Source organism: Piliocolobus tephrosceles, chromosome 5 (assembly GCF_002776525.5).
Source record: "Piliocolobus tephrosceles isolate RC106 chromosome 5, ASM277652v3, whole genome shotgun sequence".
Classification (NCBI taxonomy): domain Eukaryota; kingdom Metazoa; phylum Chordata; class Mammalia; order Primates; family Cercopithecidae; genus Piliocolobus; species Piliocolobus tephrosceles.
Window position 1 is genome coordinate 27171882 of NC_045438.1, and position 13583 is coordinate 27185464.

At 35.8% G+C, this 13583-nt stretch overlaps 1 protein-coding gene across 7 annotated transcripts in view; it reads right to left on the reverse strand.

Moving 5' to 3' along the window:
* The window catches only part of PTPRK (protein tyrosine phosphatase receptor type K), a 555246-nt gene that overhangs the window by 430897 nt on the left and 110766 nt on the right, over positions 1–13583 (reverse strand). For all 7 annotated transcript variants that reach the window (XM_023230676.2, XM_023230677.2, XM_023230675.2 and 4 more), the window contains exon 2: positions 2760–2882. In XM_023230676.2, coding sequence (XP_023086444.1) covers positions 2760–2882 — 123 coding nt within the window. The remainder of the gene's footprint in view (positions 1–2759; positions 2883–13583) is intronic.

The following is a 13583-nucleotide window of genomic DNA, read 5'->3' on the forward strand; positions in this document are numbered from 1 at the left end:
TTTATCTCACTCTTGGCTTTTAGTCCAAAAAGGTCAATAAACAGAAGCCAGTTAACAGCACCAAGTATCACACAGTTCAATAACAAGTTAGGTTTGGAAAGCCAGCTTTTATAGAATTGCCAAACATTTGGGGGTTTTTGTTTGTTTTGTTTTTGTGTGTGTTTTTAAAGTACATAAAGAAAATAAGCATGCTTGCTAATTTATATGACACTAAAAAGATCATAACATTTTAGTATGATAAATCTAAATGTCTCCTTTATGCCAATTTATGAGCAAGGAATGTTCAGTCAGCACTTTAAAGGAATATCAGAAGGAAAATGAAAACAATAGCATCTATTATAAAAAGAGATGACTAAAAGAAGAATATACATGAGTGCTTTCTCTCACCTCTCTGAAGACTAAACACGTTTCATTCGGCAAAGTGGCCGTGACCTTTCTCCCTCCTCTGCATGATTAATTACTTAATGTACTATTAATTGGAAGATATGGCTGAATTTCAAATGCTTTCATTTTCTGTGCATATCATCCTGTACTGTAACCACCGATTAAGCTGTTCATCAAAGGTGAGCCAACAAGGTCATCGGAGCAGTAATTCTTCAACTATTCATTACCCACCATCAATGGTAATTAGCAATGGTAACATTTCCATAAATCAACATCTTTCTTATTATTCTATGATGATAAACATTCAAAATGTGTGCATCCCAGCCCACCCCCTTTAATTTTATATGAAAAGTTCAGTCTAAATATACCACAGAGAAAATTCAGGTGAAAAATTACAGTAGTTTAATTAAAATGCACCAGGAAAATAAGGTTACATACCTTTGAAAGAAAAAAATACAAATCTAGGCACAAAATTAAATGAGTCTGCTGACAAAGTAGGGGTCAAATATAAGAAGCCAAGAGTGTCAACTACACAGTTCCAATTTTCCCTCTGCAAAGGAAATTATGGCTCAGTTCAGCCTCAAAAATAACCATTTGCCTACTCAGTCGCGGAAAGTGACAATTCAGAGTAAAAAGCAAATTTAATTCGTTCTACTATAAAAGTACACATCACAGGGGAACCAATAAACATTTTTTAAAGGAAATATTTACCATATTAATGTACAAACCAATAATTACATTTAGAAATGTAACTTTTAGGTTTTGTTTTATTTGCTTTGCATGATTGTGATAAATTGTTTATTGTTGGTGTTTTCACTTTCTGTTTTTTTAAATCATATTAATCAGCAAGTTCAGGGACGCTGCTGATAGAATTTTCACCCTTCAATAACCAGAACTGACATTTTCACCTCTAATGGCTATGTCTAAAATAGTCATATCTAAAATTCACACTCAAGAAGGCCTTACTCATTTTGTAGAAAAATTAATTCTAAACCATTTTTAATCATAATAAAAATACTAAAATATATTCTGAAATCTAAATTATTAGTACTAAGTAATCAGCACATTATATTATATACTATAATAGCAAAATGATATATATTATATATACATGACTATATATAATATATAATTATGTACCATGTACTATTCTTGTTTCTTTCTAAATATTGGAAGGAAAAGAGTTTATTCTCTTTCATGTTGTATTTTTAAATTCCTGTTTACATTTTCAATGTTACAATTTAATGTTATTGCTAAGCATATATGCATAGAACTTGGAATTTGCTCCAGATTAACATGCAGAATTGAAAAGCACAACTATTAGTCCAGTATTGTATGAAATGGTATGTAAATAATGACATCCTATGTTAATTGTGTGTTTTTCCTAAGTAAGATGAAACACGCTGCACACTGGCTTAAACAATTATAAATTATATTATCTCACAAAACCCTAAATCAAAGGATATAACAAAGTAAGGTAAAAAAACGAAAAGATGCTGGGCGCGGTGGCTGACGCTTGTAATCCCAACAGTTTGGGAGGCCGAGGTGGACAGATCACAAGGTCAGGAGTTCGAGACCAGCCTGACCAACATGTGAAACCCGTCTCTACTAAAAATACAAAAATTAGCTGGGCGTGGTGGCGCATACCTGCAGTCCCAGCTACTTATGAAGCTGAGGCAGGGGAATCACTTGAACCTGGGAGGCAGAGGTTGCAGTGAGCTGAGATCAGGCCACTGCACTCCAGCCTGGGTGACAGAGTGAGACTCCATCTCAAAACACAAACAAACAAAAAGAACAGATTTTTCCCCTATTTCTCTACAACTCCCACATAAAAGATCTCCATTAGACACTTTTGTCTCCATGCTGCCTCCCTTCAGAGTCACTGGCATGCTCATGACCACTGGGAGAAAGACACAACCTCTCTCCCTACAATGTAATAAAATTCTTTCCCTTTAGTCTGATTGGATCCAACCTATATAATTTAATTGAATAACAATGAAAAGAGCTGATCCCACATTTAAGATATTTTTGGAAAGGATTTTTTTTTTTTTTTGGTTTATTCTGTTTTTTTTATTTTTTGATTTCTGGTTTGTCACTTGGGTTTTTATTAAACAGAAAAAAAAACACTAATACTTACCCTTTTTTTTCAAATACAGAAATAACAAAGGTATAGTGAGGATTCTTGAGGAATACAGAATTACAGAAAGTTACTAAGGGAAAGGCAGAGAATACTTTAAGGCTCTTAGATGTGATCCAGTAGCATAGCAATTTAGCTTATTATAACCATTAAATTATTGTTGTTACACCTAAAATAAGAAAATCCTAGACACTGCAAAACTGTTCCCCTAACATTGACTAAACAGAGTGACTCTCACCTTGAGGCATCTCGGGTGGTAGATAATGAGGCTCTTGAGCACTAACATGCACCCACTCAAAGTCATCATACAGATCCTGGTGGTAATCACAGGCCCCTGGACCATCATCAAAAGTACAGCCACCTAGGAGAAAAGATGACTAATGTTACATTCTAAACAGATTTTCCAAACATAATGAAAGCTCTGGAGAAGGAAATGTTATATTGATATATATAATATGTTACTCATAATCTTGATTTTGAATCATTAAAAATAATAGAAGATACATGCATAAGTCAGGCTTTCTTGAAATATACAAAGTGTTATTGGTAGAGGGTCTTGACTGCAATTTGTCCAGGTCCTTGGCGTCTTGAAAAAGGAATTGGACAAAACCCACAACAAAGCAAGGAAAGAATGAAGTAACGAAAGCAGACATTTACTGAAAATGAAAATACACTCCGCAGTGTGGGAGTGCACGAGCAGTGGCTCAAGGGCCCGGATATGGAATCTTCTGGGGTCCAAATACCTCCCTAGAGGTTTCTGAATGGTCACTTGTTGTTCACCTCATATAAATGAAGTGGTGGCCCACAATCAACACTTTACAGTACTTTCTGCAACCAATCAGAGGTACTTTCAATTTTCCATCACCACTCAGAAAAGGAGGAAGTTTGCAAAGGGAAACTGGAAAGTTGGGGTTTTCCTTTCTATTTAGTTCTAGGACGTCAGGTGAATCAGCCTTAGGTTCCCTGACTCCAGACCCTATTCTCCTGCCTCACAAACCACCTAGAGTCTAAATCATTTTTAATAACTTTAGCGGTGAGAAGCAGAGGAAGAATAAGAGTGAAAGTTGTCTTCTCTACAATGCAAATTCAAAAAGGTGAAATAATTTAAGTTTTACCAACGTCTTTGCTTTAAAACAACTATTTGAAATCTCATAATAGCCAATGAAACATAAAGCTTTTTAGGGTCTAAAGTGTTTGAGGTCTGTGATATCTTTCATGCTTTATTTAGATTACTTTCATACACAATTATGATTTAAAAGGTAGGGGGTGACTCAAGCATAAAACCAATCAGATTAGCCTATAATCACTTTCACCGCTCCTACTTTATTTAATAACTTGGTCTTTATAAATGGGGGTAGCATTTTCCCTTTGCATCAGTCATGGTTTTTCTGGCTTAATTTTCAGGGGTAGTTGTATTGCAAAAGTAGAAGGATTATTTTTGCTTCTTAGCTGATGTGTACAGGCACACATGACTCAACATATTTAGTTTATTCAAATCATGAAAATAAGAACTGGCCTATATGTCTCATCTTGAAAGAAAATGCATTAGAACTAATGAAAATCCAGCAGTGGGTTTAATGAGAAAAACCAATAACCTGTCTCCTTTCAAATAGCTTATTTGTTTAGTTTCCATGGGGATCTCTGTGAAGAAACTCAGTGAATTCTCTGACCAAGCAACAGACTAAGGAGTAGTAAACCCCAATGCTGTAAATTCTTCCCTGTAAAAAAAGGAATTTACTTTCCTCATCAAAAGTTTGGTAATCTGAGTATGAGTGAAAGTTACACTCCTCACCAATGACAGAGAAGGGTGAGTGTCACAGGCAAAGCAGGAAACATCAGAGATGTCATGTTGGCACTATAAGCTCTAAAATCTTTTCCAAAAGGAGAATATGTTGAGTGTATTCTTGAATCACTCTTATGACTACAGAAACCCTATAAAACAACCCAACTCGAGAACTCAAAAGCTTAATATTGTCTTTTAAATATGCTTAAAATAGACCTTTCATAAATGCTCTCATTAAAAAAGATGTACTTTTTAATTTAAAATTAATCAATGAAAATAGGTTGCTAGGAAATGTATCTTCACATAGCAAGGGGAATGTTTTTCTCAAAATATAATTTGCTATCAAACTCTAAAATAATTTACTGCTTTGTAACACAGGCGTTCAGGGCCCCCATTACCCTTTATAATAGTGTGAGTGCCCTCTGTATATAAATTTAAACTACCAGCGGGACCCACATTGACTCATTTGAAAGACAAATGGCCTTAATTGCTCTCCTTCATAGCCACTGTTAATTTTAGACTACAGGATTCTGATTAGCAATAACAACTAGGAGTAGCTGTACAAAATAAGTGGGTCAACCCTTGCTATTTGTTGCACATCCCTTCCCTATATGAAATTTGTCAAAGGAGTCTTGAAAATTATTACTGGTCTACTTGACTTGAGTAACAGGAAAACTTTCAAAATAATTTTTAATTTCTAATTTACAACAAGGTATAATCCAAGAGGTGTAAAATATAGCATATACTAATAAATCTTTTGCAAATCTTTTTGTAAATAATTTTGTATTTCAAAGTTAAGGGCAAATACAGTATACTGGAGTAGATGATAGGAAATACAAAAATAATAATACTGGACTAATAAATGAGACAAACTGTGGGAGACATATATATCAAAATAAATACAATGTGTTTTGTGGGATAACAATATGACGAAAATTCCAAAGAACACAAAAGAATTGGCTTCCCACACTAGGGTTGCTTAGGGAAGGTTTCATTGAGTTACTCGTAGTGAATATGAGGAAGGATATACCAAACAGAGGCAACCCAGAATGGAAATGGGATTAAAAGTAGAGGAAAAGCAAGAGCAACAGCATATAAGTTTAAGGGTACATCATATGTTGTGAAATCTCAAATAATTCTGTATAATGAGCATCCAGAATATGTAGGAAACTAGGAAGAAACAAGTAAATACGAAAAATTTTAGATGGCAGAAAAAGGAATTTAGAGTTTGTTCTACAGCTGTATTAAAATCTTTAAAAGATTTTATCAAAGAGTATGAGGCAATTCAAGCCACATTAAAAAAAAATGGTAATAACCCATGTAGAGTTAAAAGAGGAATGGAGGGAAGCAGAGGAAAATAATTTATTTCAACCTTGTAACAGAGAGCAGCGCATAACATATCCTGAAGTAATTCAAACATATACAGTTCCTATTGACCATTTAGGACTCACTAGAAAGGTCTAAACACCAAGTCCTCTGTTATACACAGTCCTCGATACACGTTCTTGAGTTCAGGACATCTTTATGTATAGTATTACATAAATCTATTTAAAAAAGAAATGTCATAGGAAGGTCCTAATTCATAAATTAAAACATACCTTATGAATTTAAAGTTTCACTGAGCTGGATGGTAGATGGCAGAACAGAAAGAGGTAATACCAAATTGGTGTTCAAGAAATTTAGTTAGGCAGAGGGAAAGAAAAATGAGCACGGAAATGTTCCATTTTCTGCTGTTTCATTTGCTACTGGTGATAAGGCTACAATGAGTAGCTGCAAATCATGCCAGAGAAATGGTGACCACAGTTCCTTGACCTTTGGAGGAAAATTACTTCTGAAGAGCATGTCACAGATTGCTAATTCCTCTACTCCAATCAATCAACTAAGGGACAGATCTATCACCAAAATGGTCTGCTTCTGTGATAGCAAGCCACTTAACGGGTTGGCAACCTGTTCATCTGAAAATAAAAATCAAGCTGATTTCAACTTGCCAGAATTTCTTTTCATTCCTAAACTGCTCGGTGAAAAATGTGGTACTAAGTAGTTTTAGACACCAAAAAGATTAAACATAAAAAGTAAAGAAAAGTAAGTACCCTGGTCCCAAAACTATATTGGCCTAAACATCTGGCATTTAGATTCTTGAGTGCTTATTTAAACAGAGGGTAAAAGTTCTGTGAGAGAACACGGAACTAGAGACATTTTCTGTAGAATCAGGGAAAAAATGAATGCTAAATTTAAGTCCTTTCTGAAGTCAAACTTTTCAATAAAACCTGGGTTCAGGTTAATTTAAACAAAGTTGAACTGAAGAAAAATGAAGTCAGTAGATCACCGGAGAGCTGTGAAAGACATTCTTAAATTCTTTTTTTTTTTTTTTTTTTTTTGAGACGGAGTTTTGCTCTGTCGCCCAGGCTAGAGTGCGGTGGCCGGATCTCAGCTCACTGCAAGCTCCGCCTCCCGGGTTTACGCCATTCTCCTGCCTCAGCCTCCCGAGTAGCTGGGACTACAGGCACCCGCCACCTCGCCCGGCTAGTTTTTTGTATTTTTTAGTAGAGACGGGGTTTCACCGGGTTAGCCAGGATGGTTTCGATCTCCTGACCTCTTGATCCACCCGTCTCGGCCTCCCAAAGTGCTTTTAAAAGATTGTCTAGGATCTTCCACATTCTCCCCTTCATGGCACCTCTAGATTCTTAATAATCTGACTGAGTACAGTAGCAAGAAACAAAATAGAATTATCTTTCATGGTTCTTTATTGTTTGTAAAGAACCAGCTTTATTTAGCAGAAGACACAAAGCATTTTCTTAAAGTTTTGGAATATATGTAGTTTTTTCAAGGAAAAAGAAAGTCCAAAACAAAATATGTTGGAAAATACAATATCCTTAGTAAAGTTGCCTGATGATCCTCAAAAATGGACAAATTAACCTTCTCCAATAGCGAATTAAGCTGTGATACATAACTTTGCTCATGTAAGTGATTATCAACTTGGAATGATCTTTCTTCCATTTAGGACACAGAGAAAGATTAATTACATGTCACATTAGGACACATGCAATACTGAGTTAAACTAACTTTGTCATCTATTTATGCTAATCAGAAACCATCATATAAATTTGTCGGTATGATCTCCAAAATTCATTACAAGAAAAGCCAATATATTTCACAAAAATTTTAAAAGAATGAAAATTACTAAATATCTTAAATGCAGTTCTATTGATAATCTGAGTAATATAGTTTATTCCCAGAAAAACACCTTACAGAAGTATAGAAATTAGTGGGTTTTGTTTTTGAGATGGAGTCTCGCTCTGTCACCAGGCTGGAGTGCAGAGGCGCGATCTGGGCACACTGCAACCTCCGCCTTCCAGGTTTAAGCGATTCTCCTGCCTGAGCTTCCCAAGTAGCTGGGACTCATGCCACCATGCCTATTATTTTTGTATTTTTAGTAGAGACAGGGTTTCACCATGTTGGCTAGGATGGTCTCAATCTCTTGACCTCACGATTCGCCCGTCTCGGCCTCCCAATGTGCTGGGATTACAGGTGTGAGCCACTGCGCCCAGCCAGAAATTAATGGTCTTAAATAAAGTTCATCTTTCCTCTGAAATATTTTGGCATATCTGAATAGTTTTTTTCCCCCCCTTTTAACTCTACACTTCTGGGAATACTGAAGGTACAAAACAAAAACTGGCATACCAAAATAAATATTTAGGTACTTTATACCTGCTCTAATGACAAGCAACAGTTTTGTTTTCCAATTTAAGTACTGAAATTAAAACAGGAACAATTCCAAGTCGATACAAATAACAAATGGTTTTAAGGGCATATTTATGAGTCACTGGTCATAACACATTGCTCTGGTTCATTACCAAAGAGGATCTAGTAGAAGAAAACAGAAAATTTATGAATAGGAGTTCTTTAAATAATAATCACTTGAGATCCTGAAAGTATCCTTTACCCTGTTTGTAGTTAATGAGGGTGTGAAAATATTATTTAGGTCTAACTCCTTCATTAAGGAAAAAGAACTAGAGACACATTTCAGGAAATCCAGATCCATTATTTATTGATAGGTAGAAATAGCTCTTAATGATGAGAGAACTCACTTCAAACACAATTGTTAATTATCTAATTGTTCATCCCTAGAGTTCCACCTCTAGCCAAGAATATATGTTTATATAATCCAAGATTATTTAGCTAGTAAGACTTCTATTCAAATTGTATATTATTCGAAGCAGATGCTCTACTCCAACTAAATAATCTTCACTGAACTAACCAGAGTGTAATAACAAGTTCAAATCCACTCCCTTCATCTTTACGGAGAAACAACATTAAAATCCCTTATATTTCTATTAATAAGGCTGAAAGAATTTTAAGTATGGGCCATACCTCATCCACGCAAGTGATAGAAGAGAGACAATATATCTAAACACAGCCTGGAGTAATGGCTAAATACATACATAGCTTTCATATTTTACTACTTTGAGCTTCAATTTCCTCCCCAGTACAATCAAAATAATAACAGTTATAGCACAGTGGTGTTAGATTAGTCATAATGCAGGTCAAACTCGTAACACCCAACACAGTTTTTTTTTTTTTTTTTTTTTTTTTTGGTTAAAAAAGCATCCTTATTTTTTCATGTTTTATTCTTCCCAGTTTATTCTGTATATGCTATACAGATGCACATATTTAACAGCTAAGCCCTTAACAAAAAGAGAAATATGGTTTCCATCTAATATACACAGAAAGATTAAAGATAGTTTATATAAAGGCAATATTACCATATTGCCAAAATCAGTTTTACATGAACACTCATCATATATACTTTCAAACAGTCAGTAAATACCTTCTTTTAGCATAGGAGTCAGCAAACCTCATGTACAAAAAGCAAGGTAGTAAATGTTTCCAGTTTTGTGGGTCATGCCATTTTTGTCATAACTACAAAACTCTTGTCATCATATCAAGAAGCCACAAAGAATACCTAACAAATGGGCATAGCTATGGCTGTATTTGATTAAAATTCTATTCACAAAACAGGCCACATTCTGAATTTGGCCCAAAGTTCACCAACCCCTGGTTTAGATCACTCTGATCTTAAACTGTAGGCAGAATATAGTGTGCTTAAAAGCTTACAACCAAGAACCTTTAACTTCTGCATCACCTCCATATTTTCTTTCTCACATATTAAGAGTAGTGGTGAGCCACAGCCAAGCAACTGAACCAGAAATGGAGAATGATAGTGCTACATCTGAAACCAAATCAGTTGTCTGGCTGGCAAGCAGTATGAGTAATAAAGTGAAATTAGAAAAAGTGAGAAGTAGAGACACTTTCAAGGGCCTCCAGTCCAAATGCTTCAAGCTTGTAAGACCACAATAGGAAATACCTCATGCCCTAGCATATACATGTATACATGCATGCGAGTTATCTCCTACTATGCTTCACTAGTTCAGTGCTCTTTCCATAAATGAAACAAAATGAAGAACAGTTAGGTAAATCAACAAAGCAGCTATTAAAAGGAAAAAGGGCAGCAGTCCTTTGTTTTAAATACAGGTAACCACACATCCATTGTAGCAGGGGATCCCGAAGTGTGATCAATCCAAATCTTACCTAATTTTTAGGTCTCAGGTACAAGTTGGAATTCAAAAATAAGCCTCTGAGACCTGGGCAGCTTTGCCAGAATGTATGTGACTTCATCCAACCTCATTATGGAGCTAATGGGTAATTAATTACATGCCAAATACCCATAGAAATGATTTCACAGATGAAAAGAGTTTTTGAAAATGTAAAAGGAACATGTTAGTGAAAAGTACCCCAAAGCAGAAAAAAATAAAACTTGCCAAGAGTCACAGAGCAAGAAAGTACCAGAGCCAGGGGCTGAACTTAGGCACTATGGGTTCTTTACTCTTAAACACTACATTAAGTGTCTCCTAAAAGTGAGGCAGGGTTAGCTATTTTCAGAATTATCCAGTACAGTTGCCTCCAATGGGCACAACCTCAAGAGAAGGTATTCCCCATTCCACCCATTTGGTAGCATATTGGTGCTGCATCCTATGAGAATAAAAATGTGGTAAACTTTGAACCATATAATACGTCAACGTCTCTCAGGCATCTCTGATATCACAGACAGGAAAGGGTCTTTATTGGAAAAAGCTATAAAAGTCTAGCTAATTAATATTTCTACAAATAAATTTAAATAGGGTGACTTAAGGCTGAAAATTTACATGATCATTAACACTGTCCTATCACTCTTGCTTGGGATCCTTCACTTTTCACCTCACCTCTGCCTAAAACATGTATAAACCAGTGAATTTTCTATCTTTAAAAACATTAAAAGCAATTTTGTTCTGACTATTTTTGCAGCAGCCCTTGCACAAACTGTATTATAAACCAGGTGTTTTCCCAAAGATCATTAGTGAGTATATTTACCCGTTTCTTTTCCTATTTTTTATACTTTTAACTATTCCAGTAAAAGGTCTTTTTCGCTTAGTGTTAGATACACAATAGAGAAACTCATTGAACAAAGTAATAGAGACTAAATGTAGTGAAAAATACAATTCTCAACTGAAGCCATATTTACATTTTGGTAAAATTGGAAACCACCCAAGCTCACATTTAAACATATCTTTGTTTTGTTTTGTTTCTCCTGGAGAGATTACTGATTACTGGTGGGCTCCACTTCACCCATATGAGACACACACTAGCTTATTTCAGTAGTTGCTCCTGACTTAGCTCAAGCATGATGGGAGATAGATCGTTTTTCTTTTATGAAGGGATGTAAACCAGAATTCCATGACCCAACCTCCTAGAGGAAGGGCAAAGGCCTGCTTTGAGGGATTGAATTTAAAGTTTTACTTCAGACTGGCCAAGGGAATTTAAATATACTCACCTACATTTTAAGGAGGTCAACAATTAAGTTTTGTAGGACTTTGAAGTACACTTCAAGAAAAGAGATAACCAATTAATTTATGTAAATAATTAAAATGCATCTTGAAATTAAAAGAAAAAAAGGACACTTTTTTAAAGAGGCTCACTTGAGCCCAGAGTTGGAGACTATCCTGGGCAACATAGGGAGACCCCACCTCTAAAAAAAATAAATAAAAAAAAAATTAGCCAAGCATGGTGGAGTGTGACTGTAGTCTCAGCTACCCAGGAGACTGATTACTTGAGCCTGGGAGGGCGAGGCTGCAGTAAGCCATGATCACACCACTGCACTCCAGCCTGGGTCACAGAGTGAGATCCCATCTCAAAAATAATAATTCCATATATATATTAATGAAAAATGTGGGAAGAAAAAGTTGTATATATATAACTTTTTTCTATATATATATAACTTTTTCTTCCCACATTTTTCATTAATATAAAACCCCTTGCATATCAAAATGTTTCTAGACTAGGTTAACATAGAAGGTGTATGGGCCAATGTTTGGGTTTTTCAAACTTCTTAAAACACAATTCTTAAGAGTAAAGAATGATGGTTTTTTCTGCCATTTTCTTCAGTTAGAATAGATAATTGGATATCATCCTCATTACAATCAGTATATTAATTATTGCTACTGGATGCATTAACCAATTATTCTCATTCTAAGCATAATTTAACGTCAGTTTAGCCTTCTGTCTGGTCCAGAACAAACAAGCCACTCACACAAATACAAGCAAATCATTTTGTTAATGTTGACTGACATCAGAACCCTGGATGTAGAGGACCTTTGCTCCCTTTCTCATAAAGACAGTACTCTGGGCTTTAAAGGGAGTTTTAGTGAAACTTTTAAGATAATCTTTAAAAGTGCCAACTTCTGACCAAATCAATGCTGAAACCCGAATCACAGTAACTCTCCTCAAATTTCCTCCCTCAGGAGAGTGCATATAGTTACCATTTAGTGGATTCACCACATAAAGATTTCTCAAGCAGCAAAAACCACTGCTTTGCACAGACATTTAAGTGACATGTAAGTCAATGGCCATTCTAACCCAACGAAGACAGTGTTAAAGGGGGGGGAATAGTGAATAAAATTTTACACTGGATCTCACTAAGATTCAGGTTTGTGTGTGTTTTCATTTTTTCATTTCTATACCAACAAAGAAACTATTTGGACTGACCTTCTGATTTCTACTTCCAACTACTACTTAGAAACGTGTGCCAATTAATTTGAAAATTTCTCCACAATATCCTATGATATTAGAAGCTAAGTGTTATGCACATTTAAGTCATCATTAGTTAGTATCTTAGTTAGGAAAACATCTAGATCAAGCTTGTACAACTCATAGGCAACAATTTAATGGAGATAAGAAGTTAACCTTCTTTTGTTTCAAACTCTAGTATATCAGAAGTTCGTGGTTCCTAAGAACAGTATGTATGAAAAGATCTCCAGACTTGAAATATCCTGATCTCATCAGAGTTAGATGACTGGGGCCAGGCACAGTGGCTCACACCAGTAATCCCAGCACTTTGGGAAGAGAGAGGGGTTAGATTGCTTGAGCCTAAGAGTTCAAGACCAGCCTGGGCAACAAAGCGAGACCCCCATGTCTACAACAATTTTTAAAAATTAGCCAGGAGGAGTGGCATACACCTGTAGTCCCAGCTACTTGGGTGGCTGAGGTGGGAAGATCTCTTGAGCCCAGCAATTTGAGACTGCAGTTAGCTATTGCGCCACTGTATTCCAGCCTGATTGACAGAGCAAGACCATGTCAAAAGAAAAGAAAAGAAGAAGAAGAAAAAATGATTCACTGAAGTATTATAAAACTCATTTATTCAACTTCTTTTAATTTTCCCTCCAGCCCTTGCTCCAAAACATAATGACCAAGTTTAAATCTACCAAATTGTAAGGTTTATTGAAAGAGGTGAACACGGTCCTTCAGAATAAAATCTAAAAAGCAAGAAGTTTTTAAATTTCAAGTATGGGGGAGGAAAGCTGGCAAATAAGATTTGCATAATAGACTAAAAGCACTAGCAGTATGAAGATAGCATTTGAAGTCTGGTATCTTCTCTGCAGTATTATAGCTTTAATGACTCACTTCTCATCTCAAGCCATACCTTATATTTTGAAATATTCAAGTCACTAAAAATAGATAAAATAAACTATTACAATGTGTTTCTGACAAGGACATCCTGGCCAGCAATTATTAAAAATAAAACTGCCCGGCTGGGTGCCGTGGCTCACGCCTGTAATCCCAGCATTTTGGGAGGCCAAGGCAAGGTGACCTGAGGTCAAGAGTTCGGGACCAGCCTGGCCAACATGGTGAAACCCCATCTCTACTAAAAATACAAGAATTAGCTGGGCATCGTGGCAGGTGTCTGTA